General features: G+C 45.3%; 2 protein-coding genes across 3 annotated transcripts; both read right to left on the reverse strand.

Annotated features, from left to right (window-relative positions):
- Nucleotides 1–4587: 4587 nt before the first annotated feature.
- LOC123444757 (DNA replication licensing factor MCM3 homolog 3) lies at nt 4588–10136 on the reverse strand. Its single transcript, XM_045121594.1, has 16 exons — nt 9977–10136; nt 9765–9877; nt 9464–9672; nt 8813–8943; nt 8485–8723; nt 8160–8396; nt 7923–8077; nt 7643–7851; nt 7390–7552; nt 7092–7294; nt 6504–6563; nt 6339–6431; nt 5952–6136; nt 5238–5312; nt 4995–5136; nt 4588–4912 (listed from the first exon to the last, which is right to left on the reverse strand). The coding sequence occupies exons 1-16, from the start codon at nt 10040–10042 to the stop codon at nt 4856–4858; spliced, it is 2337 nt and encodes a 778-aa protein (XP_044977529.1). The 5' UTR covers nt 10043–10136; the 3' UTR covers nt 4588–4855.
- A 3975-nt stretch (nt 10137–14111) lies between these two features.
- LOC123444766 (WEB family protein At2g38370-like) lies at nt 14112–17277 on the reverse strand. Of its 2 annotated transcripts, none has more exons than XM_045121606.1 (2): nt 16956–17277; nt 14112–15841 (listed from the first exon to the last, which is right to left on the reverse strand). In XM_045121606.1, the coding sequence occupies exons 1-2, from the start codon at nt 17172–17174 to the stop codon at nt 14357–14359; spliced, it is 1704 nt and encodes a 567-aa protein (XP_044977541.1). In that variant the 5' UTR covers nt 17175–17277; the 3' UTR covers nt 14112–14356. The 2 variants fall into 2 exon arrangements, with proteins under 2 accessions (XP_044977541.1, XP_044977550.1); XM_045121615.1 differs by lacking the exon at nt 16956–17277 and adding an exon at nt 16546–16578.
- Between the last annotated feature and the right edge of the window lie 4797 nt (nt 17278–22074).

The following is a 22074-nucleotide window of genomic DNA, read 5'->3' on the forward strand; positions in this document are numbered from 1 at the left end:
CGGATGCTTGAGAAATTATCAGCATTTGTTACTGTTTACTAGTGGTTGCATGCTCTGTATCAACCATGAGGCTGCGCTGATGATTACAGCAAACAGTGGAGCAGAGGCGACAGTGAGACGTTGCCCTTTGCCTAGTGCCACTGCCATGCCTACCAATTTTCACAAATAAAAAAATTGGCTTGTTGGCCTTTGGCTCATGCAATTTTCACAAGCATTTGACCTTTGACCATACAAACCAAACATAATCAGGGACTAAATAGCACTAGGTCATGCAGTACATTACATGAATAAAAAGTACCCTCACTGATAAAAATCAAGATACAGAGTACATCAACAGACAGCCCGGCACTACAGATGCAGAGTTTCAGCGAAACCTCTCCAGGAATTCAGACAAAGCGGGGAATAGATCAGGACAAGGCATGCCACAATCAGCTTGCCCAATCAACGTTAATCCATGTTGTAAAAAAGTCTTGAACTGAAACGAGCGTTTTCATACCTCCCGACTGAACTCTACTTGGCCTCTAGTATAAGCAACAGCTGCATCTCTGTTGACTGCTGTCCAAGAATCGCCACAAATGCTTCCATTCTGCACATTACAGAATCACAAGGGAAGCAAAACAATTCAGCCAAAAAAGAAGAAACAAAAACTAAGGTTCAGATTCTGCAAGTTTCAGGTGGTGCACAGCCTCGATCTATCCTGTTTGTTCGATGAATGATATGGCCAAAGGGATGCCTGGTTTGCTTCCACACAGCCGCCAGCAACCGTACTTGTGAAGCTGAAGAACTGGCCCAACGCATGGCTTAAAGTTGTTGAAATAAAATGAGAGACAAGCAATGAACTGTGACCCAACTGATTCCTCTTTCATTAGATAATCAAGGTATTTATACAGATGAAACAGACGTGACCGATCATGAGAGGTGTCTGTTCGGGGAGGAGACGACCGACGCAACGGTTGCCGGCAACTGCCTCCGGTTAGACAAGGGGAGATTCCCCCTTAATTAACGCATGTTAATTAATTCTAACACTCCCCCTAATCTGCACTTGTTCATAGTGTATCATCATCTTAAAAAGCTCCTCCAAAAACCCTGTGGGAAAAATGTGAGGAGATATATGTTTGATATGTTGCTAAAGCTCCTTCAAACCTAGTGGGAAAAATAAGGAGAAAATGATAAAATATATAATGGTTATTGTCTCTTTTAACTCAATATGAAAAAAAAACATAGAGTTTAGACGACAATAAATATGTCGTATATACTTTCCTAAAAACCCCGATGGGGAAAACAGAAAGTATGACATATGATCTCATGTTGATATTACCTCATTAAGAACTTTTATGAGAACCTGTAAAGTAAACTCATGAAGGAAAAAAGAGTATAATATGATGCATTGAACAGGAACAATTCAGGAAGATACTCCCCCTGATTCTTGCAAATTTCAAAGCCGTCACATACCAACTCCATTAACATATTTCTGGAATGTAAAAGTTGGTAGAGACTTTATGAACAAATCAGTCACATGATTTAACTTGCAAGATATGCAATATAAATATATTGCTGATTAGTAACCTGTTTGCATCCGGACAACACAAGAGACATTATCGTTGAGATAATGGTTGGTGGATGTAGCCATGAGATATGTTTCGAAGACTCTTCACGAGAGGGCTACCACACCTAGTAGGAACACTAAGCTTGTCTATGATCTGACATAGCAGGGATCTGATCAATGTATCCAATGGTATTGGTGTTCAGATTTCTCTGAAACTTGAAAAACAGGACAAGATGTTTGATGCCTTTGAAGATATCGATAGATATTCTTGAGTCCCAACCAATTGCGTTTGGTGGATCCAATGGCATTATGGAACGTTGAGTCCCAATATCTCATTTCCATCGTCTCTTGGTCTAAATAGATCTTTCTCCACATCTAGAGAATGAATTACCATGAGAATTATGAATGGATAAGATTTGTCCACAATGAATTTCTCCAATATATTTTGGATGTAGACAACATAGTATACCATAATGTATGAGTGAAGGTGCTCAAGTTGTAGTAACGAGCGGTATTTTGGTTTACCCAAAATCCTTCATTTAGATGATTACATGCATCGTCATTGCAGACACACAAACATGGATAATCATCATTGTAGGAGCAATCCTTGTGTATAAGGAACTCACTACGTCGGTTGTACCATATGTATCGACAACAATAAGTCGTATGGTGACTTACTGATTTTTACACAATGTAGGTTGCATTTTGCATTTCGATTCAAAAGTGAGATTCCATCGGGAATCAATCATATATGTCCGAATCTAGTGATCCACATGGATATGTGCTCACTACATCTATTAACTGCAGAGATAGATGATTTTGTACTGCCAATGATATAAGTTATCGGAAAGAGATTCCACCTCTGGAGAATAGTCGGGTATCTGCGTGAACCCCTGTGCTACAATACTTGCTCTTTGTTTCACCACCTCATTGTTCTCAATTTTGTTTCCAGAAGAAAACTGGTGTAGGTATTGCTTATGAATACCTTTCCATTGTTGAGCAAGATTATTTCTTCCTAGATCATACCCTTTGCTTGAGTTCAATCCGAGTGTTGTTCACACTTTGCCATGGCCATGGTCTTTAGATCCGAATCATGTGAAAGGTTTTGCAATCTAGTTGAGAAATGTATGTCAACAATTGTAGACTTCCGGTTATATGATTCTCCAGAATCTATATATCAGTATATAGTTCATGGAAATATCGTTATCCATGGTGACTGCTCGTGATTTCCCAATGCGACTGAGTCGGGTATTCCGATGTCCCAGTCAATGTGTGTACTATGACCTGGGTTGGTGGAGGTTTCCTATCCACTGGGTATACTACCCATTAGGTGTCTGTGAACGTGAAGTTGACTTGCATTTACTGATTCACATGCCTTGATATCCTTGCTTGCGGGAAGCTGAATCCTGATGTACTTTTGTCATACATCTCCCCCTGTTGCATCGAACGGGGAGTGGAGTGGTTTTTGCTGGTACCTCCACTCTTTCAGGCGTACTTTGCCAGGATTGTACGATTGTGTGACACCTTTATATTCAGTAAATGAATCTGACAGGTTATTTGCAATGTGTTGCAAACCGTCTGAACGCATGGTGAGTGGTGAAGGCGACGCCGGAGCGCCTGTTCTTCTCAGATGTCGAGAGTGTTGGAGGCTGGAGGTGGGTGCCGGGAACGACGTCGTTGGAGACATCATTTGAGAGCCCGAGGGCCTCTGCTGCTCCCCTGTACCAGCGCGGCTGCTCAACGGCGGGCTCGTGAGCAGAAGGCCGAGGGCCATGACATCGACGAGCGCTTGAGGCCGGCGCAGGCGTGATGGCTTGACAATGTTCACATCGACAACCATGACTTTGGCTTTAGTCTCAACAACCGCTGGAATGGAGACGTCAACGGCGTGGGCTGCACGGGCGGAGCGGGGCCGCGGGAATGGAGTCGTTGCCCCGAGCAAACTTGTCGCAGGGCGTAGCCCGTCAGAAGGTTGAAGTCGGGCGTCAGCGGAGGTGGGGGCACGCTCACCAGCCAGGGATCGAGTCCCTTGTTCATCTGGGGGAGATGAGGAGCAACGGCACCAGGGTCGAGTCCATTGGTGCGGTGACAACGACGGGCCGCGTGCAGCGGCGTGGTGCCTGTCGGCTTGGTGGTGGTGACCACCATAGCGGCAATAAGATAGCAGCGACGGCCATCCTCACCGGCACTCAATTCTCCTTCGATTCTGTTCTATTTTGCTTTCGGTAGAAACTAGGTGCTGATAACGTGTTGAAATAAAATGAGAGACAAGCAATGAACAGTAACCCAACTGATTCCTCTTTCATTAGATAATCAAGGTATTTATACAGATGGAACAGACGTGACCGATCATGAGAGGTGTCTGTTCGGGGAGGAGACGACCGACGCAACGGTTGCCAAGCAGGCAACTGCCTCCGGTTAGACAAGGGGAGATTCCCCCTTAATTAATCGCATGTTAATTAATTCTAACAAAAGTTACAAAGAAAGACTATGGAGTGCTGAAATTGGTGGCGAGGGAAGGAAAGAAGGGTACTCTTGAGTTTGATGCAGAAATATTTGCGACCGTCCCACCTCGTCTTTTCTGTTAGTGGGTTGAAGAAGAGTATTATGGTGAGACACAGAACCAAATTTGCTTGTGGTTCATATTAACATTCTCTTAGACTTGTAATTGTGCTTGTAATTCTCACCTAGATGCATTGTTCTGTTCCATTTCTGTAAGATTGTTTTTGAATACACAGATATGGTGCATGGCTCTTCGGATTGTCATCTAGTTTCTGTAAGATTCTCCGATTGGTTTGTTTTATCATTCACGCGTCTCCTTGTGTTTCTGATAATACATGACAACGTTATGATTTTATGAAACTACAAGCATTTGCTACTTTTTTATTAGTTGCTCTTCAGCAACCAAGACGTTGTGCTGATGATCACAGCAAACAGTGGAAGCATCAGATGCAACCGATGCTATTATGTCAATAGCAACACGTTGATAGCAGCAACAAATCAGGACATTTCTTGTGACAGTTGCTGATGTATGTGCCTGGTTCAAGTAATTTAATTGCATTGAATCATGCAAACCACACATAATCAGGGACTAGGTATCACTAGGTAAGACGGTACATTACATTAATAAAAAAAAGTACCATCAAATTTAAACCCGACTGATAAAATCAAGATACAAAGTACATCAACAGACAGCTCGGCTCCAGATTAATAGTTTCCACGAAACCTCACGGAGTTCAGACAACCCGGAGAACAGATCAGGACAAAGCATGCCACAATCAGCTTGTCCAATGTCGAACCATGTTGCGATTAGATGATGCGGACAATGCCATCCCGAATCATTATCCTGTTTGCATCTTGCATCCTCTGAAACAAAGGGAAATGGAATTTAGTAAAGCAAGTCTAAACTGACTGAAGAAGTCCTGAACTGAAACGAGCTTTTTCATACCTCCAGGATGAACTCTACTTGTCCTCTAGTGTAAGCAACAGCTGCATCTCTGTTGACTGTTTGCTCAACTTCATCAATGGACATTTGATCAACATGATTTGCAAGCACATGCTGTCCAAGAATCGCCTCAAATGCTTCCATTCTGCACATTACAAAATCACAAGGTAACCAAAACAATTCAGCCACAAAAGAACAATCAAACACTAAGGTTCAGATTTTGCAAGTTCTAGGTAGTGCACTAACCTCTGTGAAGAAACATCCTGATCATTTGATGCATTGCCTGAGCCTCCATCCACATCCATTGGGTCGTTGCCAGAGCTGGGAGGAGTGCAAAAAAACACAAGGATGTAGTATTAGAGACAAGCTGTCTTTTCAAAAGCAAATCAATAGAGTGCTTTATGAGCTGGTTTTGCTCTGTGTCTGTGGGGGGGGGGGGGGGGAGGTCACGCCATTGGTCTGTTATAATTGTACACCCTCCGTTAAGAAATATAAGAGCGTTTAGATAACTAGTGATCTATACGCTCTTATATTTCTTGAAGGAGGGAGTAGCTGTTTTCTGAGTATTCAGTAAAGCTCTCTTTATAAAAAAGTATGAGTACTTCAGTGAAAACTAAGGCTCTGTAAAGTGGAGTTGTTCTATCTTCTACGTGCTGATTGGATTGCATGTCAACAAAAAACATCCTAATATGTGGCATTAGTAATCTCCATTTAACATTCATAGTACATCAATGAAGCTGGATGGAGTTAAATTATCAAACAAAATAATTCCCAAGAGTAGTTGAATAGAGACAGACTACTTTCTTGGAAAGTCCAATGGAGGGAGGACCATTTCAATGTTAAAAAGGATGATTCAGATCTTAATTAATACTCCCTCCGATCAGAAATAAGTGCCATACAACACTTATTTCCAACAAGAGGGAATAGAACACTTAACACTGCATAAAGCTGCAAACTCACCTTCCATGGACGTCGGCATTGCCACCACTTGCTCCTCCAGGCCCATCTACATTATCACCACCTGCACCTGCATCTTGTTGTTTCTCAGTCTCTCTCTGCTCACGGTCTTCCATGTCAGTCAATTCCTTATGGAATATTGCAAAATTCAGAACTTGCAGTGCAGCCTCAACATCAATTTTCAGAACCTGCAACAAGATACAGGTCACATCATTATATTTTCTCAAGGAAAAATATCATGTGTCTGCTATCCTTCAAAATGAATGCAGCTATTTCCAAAAATAGAACGGCAGCATAATTTTTTAAACAAGCATCACAAGCACTTTGCTTGTCTAGATAATTGTTGCAGGTAACTTGCTTTGGTAATTGGATTTGTACGGAGCAAAATACCTCATGTCTCAGTTTCATCTTTGCATGGGCAGTAGATAGACGAATTATTGTTTCCAGTGTCCTGGCAGTAATTGGAAGGGTACCTCCACCAGACTATAAAAACATAAGGATGAGGCAGTGACAACTATAAACACATACCATAAACAAGAAAGGACCCATGCTCACCTTTGCATTTGCACTACCATCTCTGAGCTCAGCATAGGTAGTTGCAATATGGTCAGATGCCTGGAAGAGCAAAAAATGTTTAGATTCTATAGCTAATGAGTCTTTTTTACACACATTGTTGCTGTCCTCATATGCTATGGCAGGCGACTCCCCCAATTCTAAAATATAAGGCACATTTGACTTTTCATAGTTTCCAATGCAGACATTGACTAAATTTTCACTTATAGTATGCTTACAAAATAAGTGAAAAAACATGACACCAAAGTATTTTGCAGGATAGGTAGAACAATATCCATGCTTACATGCTAAATTCTTACACTTTCATAAATACCTTAAACTTATGTGCCTTTTCTTATGGAATAAAAGGAGTAATATGTCAACACATGAAAAAATCGGTTTCATGCAATGGAAAAGGCTACCAAAAATATAGTGTTCTGAAGAGAAAAGTAGTATTGTACACAGCATAACTGCAATCAGAGATTGTACTAAATGATGGAGGCAGTGGGTACTGCTACTAGTTATACACATTACTAACATCAAATGGAGCTGATAGACTAGAAGAACATCTCATCTCATATGCAAAGTTACCTCATCAGTGAGCCTAGGCTGAATAAGATTCTTCGCATAATGTATATATTTCTTCAGAAATTTGATGGTCAGCCTGTCCTGTTTGGCCTTCTTGCCCCGTCTTCTATCCTGCCCATGTAGCATTCTATCATATTTAACAAATATGGCTGCATTGGCATCACCATCTTCTTCAGCATATCCTTCTTTATCAAAGGACCTTGCTCCTGCAGTTAACAGGTTTATTTTATTCAACTTAGCACTTGGAAAGAACTGGAATCCCCTGAAATAAATCTCACTGCCATGTAAACCACAAAATTACCTCCATCATCAGCACAGTATCTATGCATCCGTGCAACATGTTCTGAAATCTGGCGATCGATCTCAGCATCCATTTGATCAAGAACAATAAAAAGCAAATCAAAACGAGAGAGCAGTGAATCTGGAAGCCCAATGTTCTTTGTTGGTGTTATTGAACGATCATACTGTCATGCAACCAAATATTATCATCAGAAACATAAAATTTACCAGTAGAATGTCATTAACAGCACAGAAAAGAAACTGCAAGAACTTACAGATCCATATATTGGATTTGCTGCAGCAATTACACTACACCTCGCATTCAGCGATGCATGTATTCCTGCCTTGGCAATGGTCACAGTTTGCTGTTCCATAACTTCATGTATAGCAACTCGGTCTTGATCATTCATCTTATCAAACTCATCAATGCAGACAACACCACGATCAGCAAGAACCATGGCACCAGCCTCAAGCCTTCTTTCCCCTGGACAGACATTTGGTTAGAACTTGTACAAAGACCAAACATAAGTGCATGGACAACTTTCAGCAACTTACCAGTCTCTTGGTCAGAAGTGACAGCAGCAGTCAAACCAACACCAGATGAACCCCTTCCAGTTGTTGAGATAGCCAAAGGGGCTATGTTCATAACAGCTCTGAGAAGCTGGGACTTGGCAACGGAAGGATCTCCCACCATCATCATGTTTATATCTCTACATATGAAAGATGCATGATGGGCATTACAACCAATGAAAACATATAGCAGCAGCAATTATCTGATGTATAAACACCAACCCTCTCAAGTGAGTGCCATTCTTCAAATTCTTCTCAACACCACCAAGCATTAAGAGTACAACTGCCTTCTTTATCCAGATATGGCCATAAATTGATGGAGCAAGTGAATTCCCCAGCAAGTCAAATGTGTCATTTCTCCTTGATATTTCTTTCATCCGCTTCAGATCTTCCCGAGTATAGACAGGTGCATTTGCCTCTTTGTTCAGAAGTGAAACATTATTCGCAATAAGGACAGTCCTGTAGGTATAGTAATACAGAACCACATCAGATCACGCAAAATAGATAAATTTAATCTGCCTTATGTGAAGGTTGTAGATAAACTAACCTGAAGACACCACTAACACTGCCCTTGCTTTTCCCTGGGAGAGCCTTGTATAGACCAACAATTGAGACACGATCACCTGGCTTGCAACAATCTACAAGATCATCTTCTACAATAACATCCACAGTTCTTGGGAGCTGTCCTGGGGCAGCATTTTCAGGCACCTCTTGCATGGACAATGTCTGGTGATCCTTATATTGACACATCCCATACTCGGTGACCAACAAGTTGCCATTTTCATCCTAATCAATTCAGATTTTAGGGTTGCAAACACAACATGGAGGAGGCTTCCTTGGATCAAAATAAATGGAAGTAGAAGATAAGAGCATACCCTTGTTGGATAAACTGAACCAGTAGGTAAGCCTACAAAAGATGTGATGTCCCTGTATTCACGAGACATAAAAGCCGCGGTAGCAGGGCAGTAGTGCACACTCTTAACAACCTTCGGCCTCACCAACGAGCCTGAATTTTTTTTAGAAATTAAAAGAACATTAGCCTCAGGGAGTAAAGGCACTACAAAATAATTTATGGTGTCTTAAAAATAAAATGCTCATGAATTATGCAGATGCTAGCGCAGGAAAATGACATACCTAGTTAGCTACACATAGACTGCCATATGGACAGCTAAATTGGCTGCACTATACCCACAAGTGCAAAACTAGATGTCTAATGTACATCAGGTGTCTGAGAAAGCTTAACATTCTCATTTTGGTAGTACATCTGTACTGCCATAAACCTAATACTGGCAATAGTTTTATCCCATTATCTATTTATTTGGCATTTACCACGATTTCAACACTTTTAGCACGATTTCAACACTAAATCTATTGTCCACGAGCAAGAGAAATGCTAGAACGTAAGGAAAAATTATCAGATAATTTCTGACCAGGGTTTAATAATACTGATACTAGATAGCATCAGGAATCACATGAACTGAACGGTATAAAACCAGATTGTGGTCGGCAGAAGGGGATTCAGTTACATTTGGTGACGATGCCCTCGACGCAGACCATGGTCCCGATGAAGGAGGACATGAGGTCCCTGGGCGTGACCCTGTGGAAGCCGAACGGGCCGGTGAACCCCACCAGCACGCGCTCCCCTTCCTTGAGGAACTTGGGATCCAGGTTCCTGGCCACCTCCGTCACGGCGTCCGAGGCCGGCTGCATGAAATCCCCGGGGTTCCGTATCACCCTACAGACGCAACAAAAGAGGGTCAACCACCGAATCGACCGAGCTAATCGGCCGCCGCACGAGCGGAGGAGAAAGGGGGAGGGGGAGCTGACCTGCGGGCGAGGTCGAGGTTGTGGTTGCGGAGGTCGTCCATGCCGATGGTGAGCCGGTGGCGCTTGCTCTGCACCATGTCGCGCACGGCCTGCATGTACACCCCCTTCCCGACCTGCGGAAGCGAGATATGGAGAGAAAACGTCATGCCGGAGCCGGGCGAGCGGGCCGGGGGGGAGAAGGAGCAAGGGGCGGAGGGGAGATGCGCGCTTACGTCTTGGTCGAGGAAGTCGAGGAAGGCGCGCTTGTTCGCCGCCATGGCCTCCTCGTTGACGTCCATGGCTGCCGCCGCCGCCGCCGCCGCCGCTGGTTCGGAGATGGGAGGGGAGGGCGGGAGATGCGAGTGGGGGAATGTGGCGGCTGGGTCTGGGGAGGGGTTTGGATTTGGGGACGATAGGGGCCGCGTTTTTGGCGGGAGGGGGCGGGAGATGTTGGCGGGAAGGGTGCGTTTTCGCGCGCTCTGGAGCCTGGACCCCTGACCGGACCACGTGTCGGACCCACGGATCAATTCATGGGCCGCGGAATTTATACGTCTACGAGGCGGGTCCTGTCGCTTTGGACCACTTGGATCTGGGCCGCTGGTATTTTCCTGAAGACGCGGCCCATCACCTTCTGTTTGTCACATTCGGCCCGGATTACCACGGCCTGCAAAAGTCCAGGTCCGCCAACTCCGCCGAAATCACTAATTAAGAGTTTCTTTTTGCGAGGCACTAATTAAGAGTTTGATTAAAAAAATAAGTGGCACGCCTTGCAATGGTAATTGAAGATCTTTGAAACTAAATTCAAGAAAAAAGGAAACCCAAAAAATGAAAAGCAAGAGAAGGAATAACGAAACTGGAAAAAATGGGAAGCAAAGGATGTGTTTTTTTCCCTCTATCATCATGTGCTATTCCTTAGCACAGTTATGCTTCTACGATTTCGCCATTTGTCACCAGCAGGAAAGGTGGAAGTCGCCTTTGCAAGGACACTGTTAATTACTCATTTTGATGCCTCGCTTACTGTGACACATAACACTGGCTCGCCTCTCCCGTGAGCCTAATGGGCAGGCCCACCACGTTTATTTGTTGTGTTCTTAGTTTTCACTGATTGCATAGGTTGTCTATGGTTTCCTTCAATTTTCTTTTTTGGTTTAGTTTTTTTTCCTCCATTTTCTTTGCTTTTCCTCCTTTTTCCTCCTTTTCATACATATTTTACATTTTCTAATTCATCAATAGCATTCTTTTATATGTTTTACATTTTTAAATGATAATGATTTTTCAAATATAAGTTTTGATATCTAACTTTTTCTATACATTGTGTGCATTTTTGGTATATATTACGAGCATATTTTATCCATGATTAACATTTTTGGTAACATTGTTTATACATGATTAACATCATTTCAAATACATGATTACAATTTTTACAAACATATATTTTTACACTTATTTTCATACATATTATATAATTTTGGTATATATCTAAAATGTTTTCTATCCATGTTTAAAATTATTACAAATACATGATTAACATATGTTTTGATGTCTACTTTTTTCATACACATTTATATTTTTCATATACATCGTGATGTTTTTTAATGTATGTTTAATATATATTTATGCATGATTATTGTTTATAATATATGTTTAGATGTCTGTATTTTTTCACACATGTTGGAAAAAATAATGAACATTGTTTTTGCACACATTCAACATTTTTTCAAAAATATATATGTATATATTGATGTCTACTTATTGTATACACATTGTACATTCTTTGTGTACATATAAAACATCTTTTATGCACGTTTTATATTTTTCCAAATACATATTCAAACATTTTTAGTATAACCTTTTAGGGTTTTATCAGTTATGCCACTGGTTGTGTCTCACTACTTAGTTTTGCTGTTAGGAAATTCAATTGCTCAAAAATATCATCGCTTCGTTAGGCCCGTGTTCAAAAATACCACTAGACACCATTAATGTAGCTTAAACCTCGTTTGCCATCTTATAATGACAAAAATACCTATAGATCAACATGCCAGCTCTTCCTCTATCTCACTACAATAAAACGTGGGTCGCACTTGATCCTAACAACGTTCTTATTTTTCCCTAAAATTATTCGATTTCTTACTCGTGACAAGTGGTGTCCATAATTATCATCGTGAGATAGAGGGAGCTGGCATGTGTGTATAAAGGTATTTTCGTCACATAACATGGACATGGTTAACGAGTTTGACCTGATAATAATAATGTTTAATGGCATTTTTGAGCGAACATCTAATGGAAGATGGCATTTTTGAGATATCGGTGCCATTTTTAAGCAAGAATCTCACAAAACGAGGGTATTTTTTAGCAGTTGTAATTTCTAATGGCAAAACTGAAAGGTGGCACACAATTAGTGGCATAAATGATAAAAACCCTGACTTTTTTAATGGCATGAACCATACTTTGAAACTACACAAACTTTGTTTTACATTTCATAAACATTTTTCAAACACATCCCAAATATATTTTTGAAATGCATGATTCTAATGTCAAGTACATTTTTTTACTGGCGAAAAAATGAAATACGTGATCATTTTTTAATGTCTGAAACATATTTTACATGTTATTGTCATTTTCTAAAAAGCTATGCGAAAATGTTTTTACACTAGATGAACATTTTTTAAAGGTGGGACAAGTTTTCAAAAGACTTACTAATGTAAAGTCTGAAATAAAAACAAGCAAAATAGACAAAAAGGAAAAAAAAACTGGTTACGTTTGTTTTCAAGAATCGAAAAATCTGGATACGTAAGTCAGTAAATGTGAGGCATTCTAGCAGGCGTGCTTCTTATATGCATATGTGTCTCAGGAAAAAACTTCTTATAGTCATTTCCTAATCAATGCTTCAAGCGTCCATTTCTTCACGGACGCACATTACTGCTCTGCTCTAAGCCGGTCAATTTTCTTTTTCCGTTAAGTTTTTTCAAAAAAGGTATTGCAACTTTCCGAGGGGTTCGAACTTGCGACCTCATCTTCCAGAGAATGCGCAGCAAACACCAGGCCAACTCAATCGCGGGAATGTATCTGTTGCACCGGGACATTTGGTGCCACCGATGCACGTAGTCACCGTAATTGCATTTTAAGTGTTAAAAAATAATGATATTTTGTGAGAATGTAAGTATGTTATGCATCTATCATGGTTTAGAATTTCTGATCCAAGTAAAAAGGGAACATTGAACGATGTGAATAGTATCTAATGTTGGGCCTTGAATTGAGACCATTTCTTTATCATCAATGAATTTTTTTAGTTTTCATTCTCATATTATGTTTCAAATTTGGATATGATATATATTTTTTGTTGCCTCTACAATACAATTAATTTTCAGATCTGTTTAACTTTCGTAGAATGGCTAATTTCAATCGAGCGCACTGGTAGCACCAAATGCACCGGTGCACCAGACATTTCCCACTCAACCGTTTATGCAAGCATACTTCATTTGTTTTTTTCGTTCCACGGCTTGGTTCGCCCTTTTATTTTATTTTTCTTTCCTTTTTGTCTTCTTAAGATAAGGTGAACCTTTTTAAAAAGATTGCACCACCAGATAATCATTCGAAAGTGAATAATCGGGGAGGGCATTTTGGGTCTGTTGGAGTGGTAAGCAGCGACCAGAATGAACTTTCCCTTGGAGCTTCTGCCATGGTGTCTAATATTGGTGACCCTGCGACCCTGGAGACTTTGGCAATTCGAAAAGGTATTGCTCCAGTTGGATTTTGATTGTAAAAGAGATGTTGTTGCTGAAATTGAAAAGGGAAGTGAGCTACTTCTGAGGCGATCATCAAAGAGATCAAGGAACAATTATCCATTTTTCTTTGTTGTCATTTAGTTCATGAATGTAGGAGCTCAAATGTTGAGGCTCACAAGTTTAGCGAAACATTCATTAAATTTACGTCCCGGTCGACGTGTTTGATTAGGCCAGCCCGATGGTATTCCTTTCTTTCATGTAAACATTGTGACGATTGAAAAAAGGTTTCGCGAGGTTGTCTAAGAAAACAAGAGCAAGTATAGCCTTAAAAAAACAAGAGAAAGTCCCTCCCCCCAACTCTCTCCAATCTCCAACCGGCAAGATTTGTTTTGCCTCGGTGCCGCGCGCAGATCGTCTCTGTCAACGCCGGCACCGTGATTCAGCGACTTGTATTGTGAGACTGCCAGGATCCAGCGATGTGCCGGAGAAGTCGAGGGCCACGTATTGGAACGAGGAGGCGCCCATGGCTGCGAGGCGGGCGCGGCCATTACCACGGAGCGATGCAGGAGGAGCTGCTAATCATCCGCCTTGATCAGGACAGGGAAGAGGAAGCCACACGGCGGCGCATCCACGCTCCGAACCATGAACAAACCTGGGTAAGTATTCCTCAGCGAGCCCCTGGAGAAATAGTTTTACACACCAAAATTGTAGGCTGAACCAGGAGCAGCTGCTAATCATCCACCTTGATTACACTAGCATATACAGCACTGTACCGACTAATTACACAGGCACTATTACTCCATTTTATTCCATCTGTAAAATAACGCAGCTAAGTAGTACGTAATAAAGTAGTAGTACTACGGTCTGGGAAGATAACTAACCACAACGCTACACGACCTTGGCGCTGCAGGAGGAGGCCCGGGCCTGCTGCCTCTTCCTGTGCTTCTGCCTGGCCAGGAGCAGCGCGTACACCACGAACCCCAGCCTGCGCCTCCTGGGTTGGAACTGCTTGCGGGACGCGCCGTCGTGGTCGATCCTCATCGGCGAGTACATGTCGTACTTCTGGCTCAGCATCTGCCCCAGCGACACCTTCTTCTTCTTCGTCGCTGCCCCCGCGGTCTTCTTCCCGGTGGCGGCGGTCTCGAACTCGCAGTCCAGCTTCATGCTCAGGATCTGCCCGATGGACATGGCCTTGGTGCTCTTGGGCGTGGTGGCCACCAGGCTCAGGCCGTTCACGTCGTAGATCCCCGTGCCGGACTTCCGTGGTATTGTCGGCGTTGCTGAGGCCTTGAACTTCACAGCATTACTGCTGTTGCTGTTGCTGTTGCCGGTCGGTCGCCAGTTCAGGATTATTTGGTCGGACCGCAGCCTCCGGAGTGCATCTTCGGCTGCGACCTTGGCTTTGTTCGCGGCCTCCTCCCTCTTCAGGGCCTCCTCCAGGACCTTCCTGCTGGTCTCGAAGGCGGCCATTGCCTCGTCCACTCTTTCCAAAAGTTCTAGCTTGCCCTCGTTTGCCTGATCGAGCTCCTGCATTGCCGCGCCTATTCTGTTCCTCGAGGCAACCTCTGATTCTTCTGCTTCACGCACAAGTTTGGAGTGTTCTTCGACAGAAAGTGTGACGTCGGATGTAGCACTCTCTGGGTCCTCCATGTTGCCCCGTTTTCCCATCTCCGCGAGGGCAAAAGCTTCCCCCGTCCTTGAGGCTTCCTTCAATTTTTCGGCCATGACGATCCTGAACTGAAGAGTCTTCGCCTTAGACCTTGTGTGCTCAATTGTGGAAGTTAGTTCACCGATCTCCAATCTTGAATCCTCGACCATCTTCCTGTGCTTATCTTTTTCAGCGTTCAACTGCTTCATCTGCAGCCATATATCATAAGGTTCAAGGACAGGTTTCGGGTCTTTTGCGACTTGTAGCTGCGCGACAGTTTTGCTCAACTCTGCTTCCAGTGCTGAAGCTTTCTCCATATTCAACTGCAACCTTTCACGGGTTTTCTCAAGGGATGCTTTCTCCTCCTCTATCTGGCACTTAAACATCTTGACAGTATCCATGTTCAGGAATGCTTTTGCCTGATTCAGCTTCATCAGTGTGGTAAATGGAGACTGTACGGTATTTATGCTCTGGATCAGTGGCTCGGTGTGGCCGTCCAGTTTCCCTTCTATATCAGGAGGTGGATGTATATTCATGGTATCTGCATGGCATTTTGCTGCATTTCCACACTCTGATGTTACCTTCTCTATCTGTAACTTCAAGTCATCAATAACTTGCTTTGTTGACTCTAACTCTTTCAGCACTTTAAATGTTTCGCTTTCCTTAACAAAGAGCCCCATCTCGACTTTGACAGTCTGTTCCTCAACTTTCATAAGTTCTACCTCCTGAAAGAAATGGGATCACGGAAACAAAATCAACTTATTCATTAAAAGTTTAAAACAATAAAGATGTATAACAAGAACATGACTTAAACCCGTATGTTAAAACCGACAATGGAATAAGGAAGACGATCAGTATGTTTGGCAAAATATGACCCCGTTATCAAATACTCCTAGATGAATATGTGATATGCATATGCAGTTCAAGAGCCTTCTTTTTAATGTGATGCAGAAGTCAATAGCGAACCAAGCAGCAAACAAAAAGGCAGGATGAGCCGCTGCAAAGCTAGCAATCTGAGACTCAAGTCAATGCAGCAAGATATTTGTGACAACAGTGTTGGAGCCAAAAACAACCATGTCGCCTTGATCTCACACCGAATCGTCCTCACTACACAATCCACCATACATAGTATCTTTATTGGGGGGAAATATCAATGCCGACGCGTACAAATGTAGATAGAAGGACTACTGTCAAGGACAGTAACAGAGTAGTGTACTTCACTTGCTCTGTTAATGTACACAGTATACTTGCTTTGCTGTGTGCAATGCATCCTGAATGTGATGCCCCAGGAATTACACCAGTGCTACTGCTACACCGGCACCATTGGCATGCTCTTACAGTTTCTCCGCGACTCCGCGGCATACCAACCCAACCTTGCAGTGCCACTCGATGCTAAGCCATGGCTCAATTATTTTTCAGGGATGCATACCCGGTAATCCATCAGCATCGAGATCCAATAGCCGAGCTTAACTACAACCTGCAAAGTTTGCAGCGTCGGGCCGGCGAGGCTGCCTGCTGGTACTAAACGCCATTATGAAATGGATCGATCCCCGGAGCCCCCACGGCGTCATGTCACGGTCTGCCGCAACAACCACCCCGCGGAAAAGGAAGCTCGTATGTTTGCGGCTGCGATTTGCGTAGGGCGGGCAGGGCCGGCGGCGAGATTTGGAAGCAGACGGCGCGGGGAGAAAGCGACGGCTATAAAACGCGGAGGATGCGAAAGCGCTTTGAGGAAGGAAGAAAGCGGATGTGACGGCCACGGCGTCGCAAAGCGAAAGGCTGTAAATAATAGATGCGGGTGGGAGGGAGGGAGGGTGGGTGGGGGTGCGACTGACTGACCTCTGGCCGGAGCTGGAGCGGCGGCGGCGAGGGCGGGGGCTGCGGGTGGCGCCACGGGGAGACGGAGCCGCCGCCGAAGCGGCCGACGGCCTGGCGCACGGACTCGAACTGGGAGGAGGTGTCCACCTCGCCGCGGCCACGCATTGCCGCCAGCGCCAGCGCGTCGCCGCCCCCCGCGGCCGCGTGCTGGTGCTGCGCTACTAGTACTACTTCCGCCATGGGCGTGCGAGGGGCGCGGTGGAGGCGGGGGTGATACGACGGACGGTGGTGGAGGGGAGTGGGAGTGGGAGTGTGGCCTGAGTGAGGCCCGCCCGTGAACGGTGAACCCACCCTGCGGCCGCGGGTCTTGGGAAGTCCTTTCCTTTCCTTTCCTTTCCTTTGGCTCGCTGTGTGTGTCCGGTCGGTCGGTCGGTCGTACGGTGGGGTCCGGGTTTTATTAAGCTTTTTAGCGCGACACGGGGAGCCGTGATTAGCAGTGGTGCCGCCGGTAGTGCGCGACTCCGTAATTGCGCCGGTGAGGCGTCGGACGGACGGGTGGGGGCACTGCTACGGTTGTGCGCGCGCCGGTGACGGGTAGTGCCCACGCCTTCACGGGAGCGAAGATCCGCGTGCATCGCCCCCGTGTCTGCGTGGTCACTGCCTGGCTGAGGCTCCGTGCGTACGTAGCAGATGAATGCGTTTTGGACCTTTCGGTCGCGCACCTACTCTACTGCTACCCGACATTTCTCGACGTTCAGCGTTTCGGATCACCGGTGTGGTAAACAAACAGTAGTAGGTCTACTACTACGTGTGATGATGTGAACGCGGCGTGCTACGGAACGGTTAACGAAGCCAAGCGCCTGCGGGGTCGACAGATTCGGTAATATAAAAGCGCATGCTGATGCCGGCCGGGCGCCGGTGATGTGCAACTAAGCATCATGGAATCCACCATTTGAACAGCCCGCGGCAATCGGCACGCGCGCTCTCGTGAGAGGAACGTGTCATGCACGCCCCTCTTCCCCTCCTCCTCCTCCTCCTCCTACGTCCGCGTGCTTCCACTAATTTTCATCGCAAAAAAGCAGGGGGTGCTTGTCCTTACAGGTCCCAGGCCCTGGCGCGTGGGCCATGGACCCAACCGACAGAGAACATTAAGGCGGGTACCTGGAACGTAGTGACCGGGGCTCCCTGACTTTGGCAGTTTCCACCATCGTATTGCAGGTTAATCATTTGCTGTGAACGGTAACCTCTCCCCCTCTCATTCTCTCCTCCCGTTCTCGTTCGTTTTGATGCACTTAAATGTAGACTCCTGCTTTTTTTTTTTGGCAAAATAGAGCCGTTTCTTTTCTTCGATTTCGTGTTAAGAAACCGAGTATAGTCTGTTTAAAACCTTGAAATTGTACCGATGGTCAAAATCAAGTCTGTTTAAAATCTTGAAATTGTACCGATGGTCAAAATCAAACCCTAAATTTTAAATTCCTGAAATCGGCGCCCTGTATTTACGAATCCCGGTCAATTTTAACCCTATATTTGTTTGTCACATTAGGAAAAACAGAATCCTCACCGGAATCACCCACTTCTCTCACTTATTATGTGGGCCTACATGTCATATTCGTCCCCCCCCCCGCTATGCAAATACATCAAAGAAGAAATTCCAAACCTGACGGGGGCGGGAGCCAGCGAGCTCGGTGCGCATCCGGCTCGGCGAGATGCTCGACAAGCGACAGAGGAGCATGCTGATGCACCAGGCGACCAGCCTGGCGTCAATGCCGTCGGTGCACAAGCAGGTGCACTAGGGCGGCGATGGCGACAAGCAGCCACGCGCGGGGCCATCCTCCTCCGTGTCGGCCGACGCGGTGGGGATGGGCACCGGAGGCGGCGACGGCCTCTACCCCTCCACCAGGAGGGACGCCTTTGCCGGGCTGATGATCACGACGTCGCTGCTTTTTCCATTCTCTCTCCGTCTTGGCGTGGAAATGTCCAGCGAAATTCTCATGCTCCGGCCTTGCGTTCCATTTTTTGTCCGTTTCGGTGGCTTGCTGGTGATTTTCCGATGGGCTCCGATCAATCTCTCATGTGGCTTTGCGATGTGAATTCCGCGCTGCTCGTTCGTTTTTTCCACGTTAAGGTTGCACCTAGATCGAATCTTCTTATCATGTTGCTGGTAGCCTATGATTCAGCATACATGTCAGCTTGGATGCGATATTTCATGACGGTCTCACTTATTATGTGGACAACGCGACGCGGTACAGCTGCCGGGACCCCAACGAGATGCTGGCCACGGGGCCCAGGACAAGGTACGACGGCCACCGAGCCTGTTGAACGACATACCGCAGTTTTTAGAAGTGATACCTAGGGATTGTAGGAAAGAAGATAGATATGATATGTGGACCTGTGTAGTAAGTGAGAGTTGAGAAGGATCCCGGCCAGGATTGTTATTTTCCTAGCCTGTCAAACCGGTCTATACGGGTTCAAGGTCGAGATTGACAGGGATCAATGAGTACATGATACTGATTTCAAGGATTCAAAGTTTAAGGTTTGATTCTGACTAACCGTATGAATGCAAGGTTTAAAATAGGCTTTCCTCAAAGAAACCACATGGTCTTGCGAATTTGCCATAACGGCATTTTACCGTGTTCCCATGTAGATTTCGAGACGTGGGAGTAGAGAAACATATGTTGGCAGGTGCCTTGGAATCATTGCAGATGAAAAAGCAGATCTAATCACCGTTGGACGTACGGACGGGGCGGTACATAGCAGTACAGTGCTGCTGCTCTGCTGAGGAACTGCGTTCCTGAAATTTTTCCGTCGCAAAGGTGAAAGGTGCCAGGGGGCGGGGCACTCGCGTTTGCCGTTTTCCTTTTTTGTCCTTGTGCCGTCGATGTGGCCCCATGGAGCGCCGACGAATGCAGCAGCATCCAAAGCGCACATTATTCGAGGGCAGAAATGGGCCGCTGAAAAACGAACCGGGCCTATATACACAGTATTTAAATCATAGGCAGTTTGCTTACTTGGGCCTCCATTAGTAGATAATCAAAGCCTTGCAAGACGCCCCATTTTGAGCCCACCGTACAAGTTTTTGCGCGCGCATTTACCGGGCATGTTCGACCAAGTTTTCTTCAGAAACGAAAATAATTGGAACGAATGTCACGAACGCGTGCGTGCTCTCAACCGAGGTGCAAGTTGCACGCCGAAACAGCGCTGGACATGCGCCGTGAGGCCGGTGCTTCGCCGAAACGGTCAAATGCTCCAGCGATGAACTTACCCCGCCTGTGCTGTTAAGCACGTGTGATGTGTCTGCCGACGACTCCGCGGCTCGCACGTGCATGCGAGAGGCATGGAGAACACGGCGCCATCCGAAATATGATGGTCAGAGCTCAAGATCGTCCAGAGGCAGAAATCCTGTATCTGTATCTCTGTTTTCTTTTAACCTACACGTGAAGCCCTGTCCGCGGATGATTATCAACCAGCGCTACATGTACGCGAGTGGTGTATTAATTGGAACATGATTGGCGTGCCACATGCGTGATTACTTGCTTTAGACGACGGAGTGAGTTTGGTCCTCGCGGCCGCCGGCGGCGCACATGCGTGGGTGGCCTCCGGCTCAACGGTTTGTTGTCAGCCGATTGATCACGTACTACTTGAATTTGCGGGAGCGAGCGAGTGGGGGCGTGGCCTCGGGCGTTCCATCGATCGCTGTCTGACTGCTGAGGTGCGCTCCCAGTCCCAGTTCTAGACTTCTACAGTAGTGGTGTAGAGATGGAGAGTTTAATTTGCTGATGTTTTCCTGAGTGACGATCTCGAGGGTTTCGTGCTCGCCTAGTTCTGTCGAGCGTGCATGCATGTTTCAGCACGTTCTCGCAGTAGTACAGTACTTCCCAGGCGGACTAGTTCATGCATGCGCGTGGCGCGACTTCCATTTTTTCCTTTCGAGGGGAAAACATGATGGCCGTTTTTTGGCCGGCTTTCATCAACCTTTTTTTTCTTTTTCTGAGCAAAATGAGGGTATGCTCGTGTCTTCCAGAACTGAAACTGCTGGAAGCGTGGAACTAAATCCTTCAATACAACGCGACCCGAGTGAAAAGAGAAGCAGCAGGACGGGTGTCACGGTCGTTAGAGCATGCACCCCTCAAATCCGGCCACTCAAGCGTCCCCGGACGTGTATCAACGTGTCTGCGGATACTGGCCGATCACGCCTTAAACAATGCATTCTACATCCGGACACCTTAAATCTTATATTTTAAATCCATGCAACCCATGCAACTACTACATCGACGCACACACATCGTTCGGCTACTTCATCACTACTAAATATGTCATCGGACTATTAAAATTTAGCATGTTTGGCTATGATGGAGATCATCCACGGCTGCAATTGTCCTTCCCGGCACCCTTGTTGTCCTTGTCGTCGAAGTACCGATCGAAGACGTAGTACGGATTGAGCCGGATCTGCTTGTCGTTGGAGCTGTCCTCGCCGCTGTTCACCTCCCTCTCCTCCTTCAGCGGTAGTCCGACTATAGGATCGAAAGTATGTCTAGAGGGGGACTTCTTAGACTACTTGACAAGATAAAAACGTAGTCTTTTCTCAATTTCGTTGTGGACCAGTTTTAGCAATTATGACTAGTCAAGTTCACCATACACATGCACATCTAAGAGTATAGCGACGGAAAGTAACGACGTGCAAATGTAAAGTACAGGGTAAGGTAGGGAGATCAAACATAAAGGTTATTACGGTGTTTTTTGGCATGGTTCTGATAGGTGACGCTATCGTACGTCCATGTCAGTGGAGAATTCAACCCACGGAGGGTAACAACTACGTGAGTCTACGAAGGGCTTCACCCATAAGGGGTCCACGAAGAAGCGGCCTTGTATATTCCACCATGGCTTCCGTCCACACAGGACTAGCCTCACTCACGGTAGATCTTTACAAAGTAGGCGATCTCCTTGCCCTCACAAACATCTTGGTTCAACTCTAGAGCACGAAGTAGGAGGCTCCCAAGCGACACCTAACCAATTTAGGAGGCACCACCTTCCAAAAGATAATAGATGCGGTAGAACGATGAACTCCTTGCTCTTGTGCTTCAAAAGATAGTCTCGTCAACACTCAATCACTCTCTCATAAATTTGGCATGGGTAGGAAAGA

The sequence above is a fragment of the Hordeum vulgare genome, chromosome 1H (genome assembly GCF_904849725.1).
Source record: "Hordeum vulgare subsp. vulgare chromosome 1H, MorexV3_pseudomolecules_assembly, whole genome shotgun sequence".
NCBI lineage: Eukaryota > Viridiplantae > Streptophyta > Magnoliopsida > Poales > Poaceae > Hordeum > Hordeum vulgare.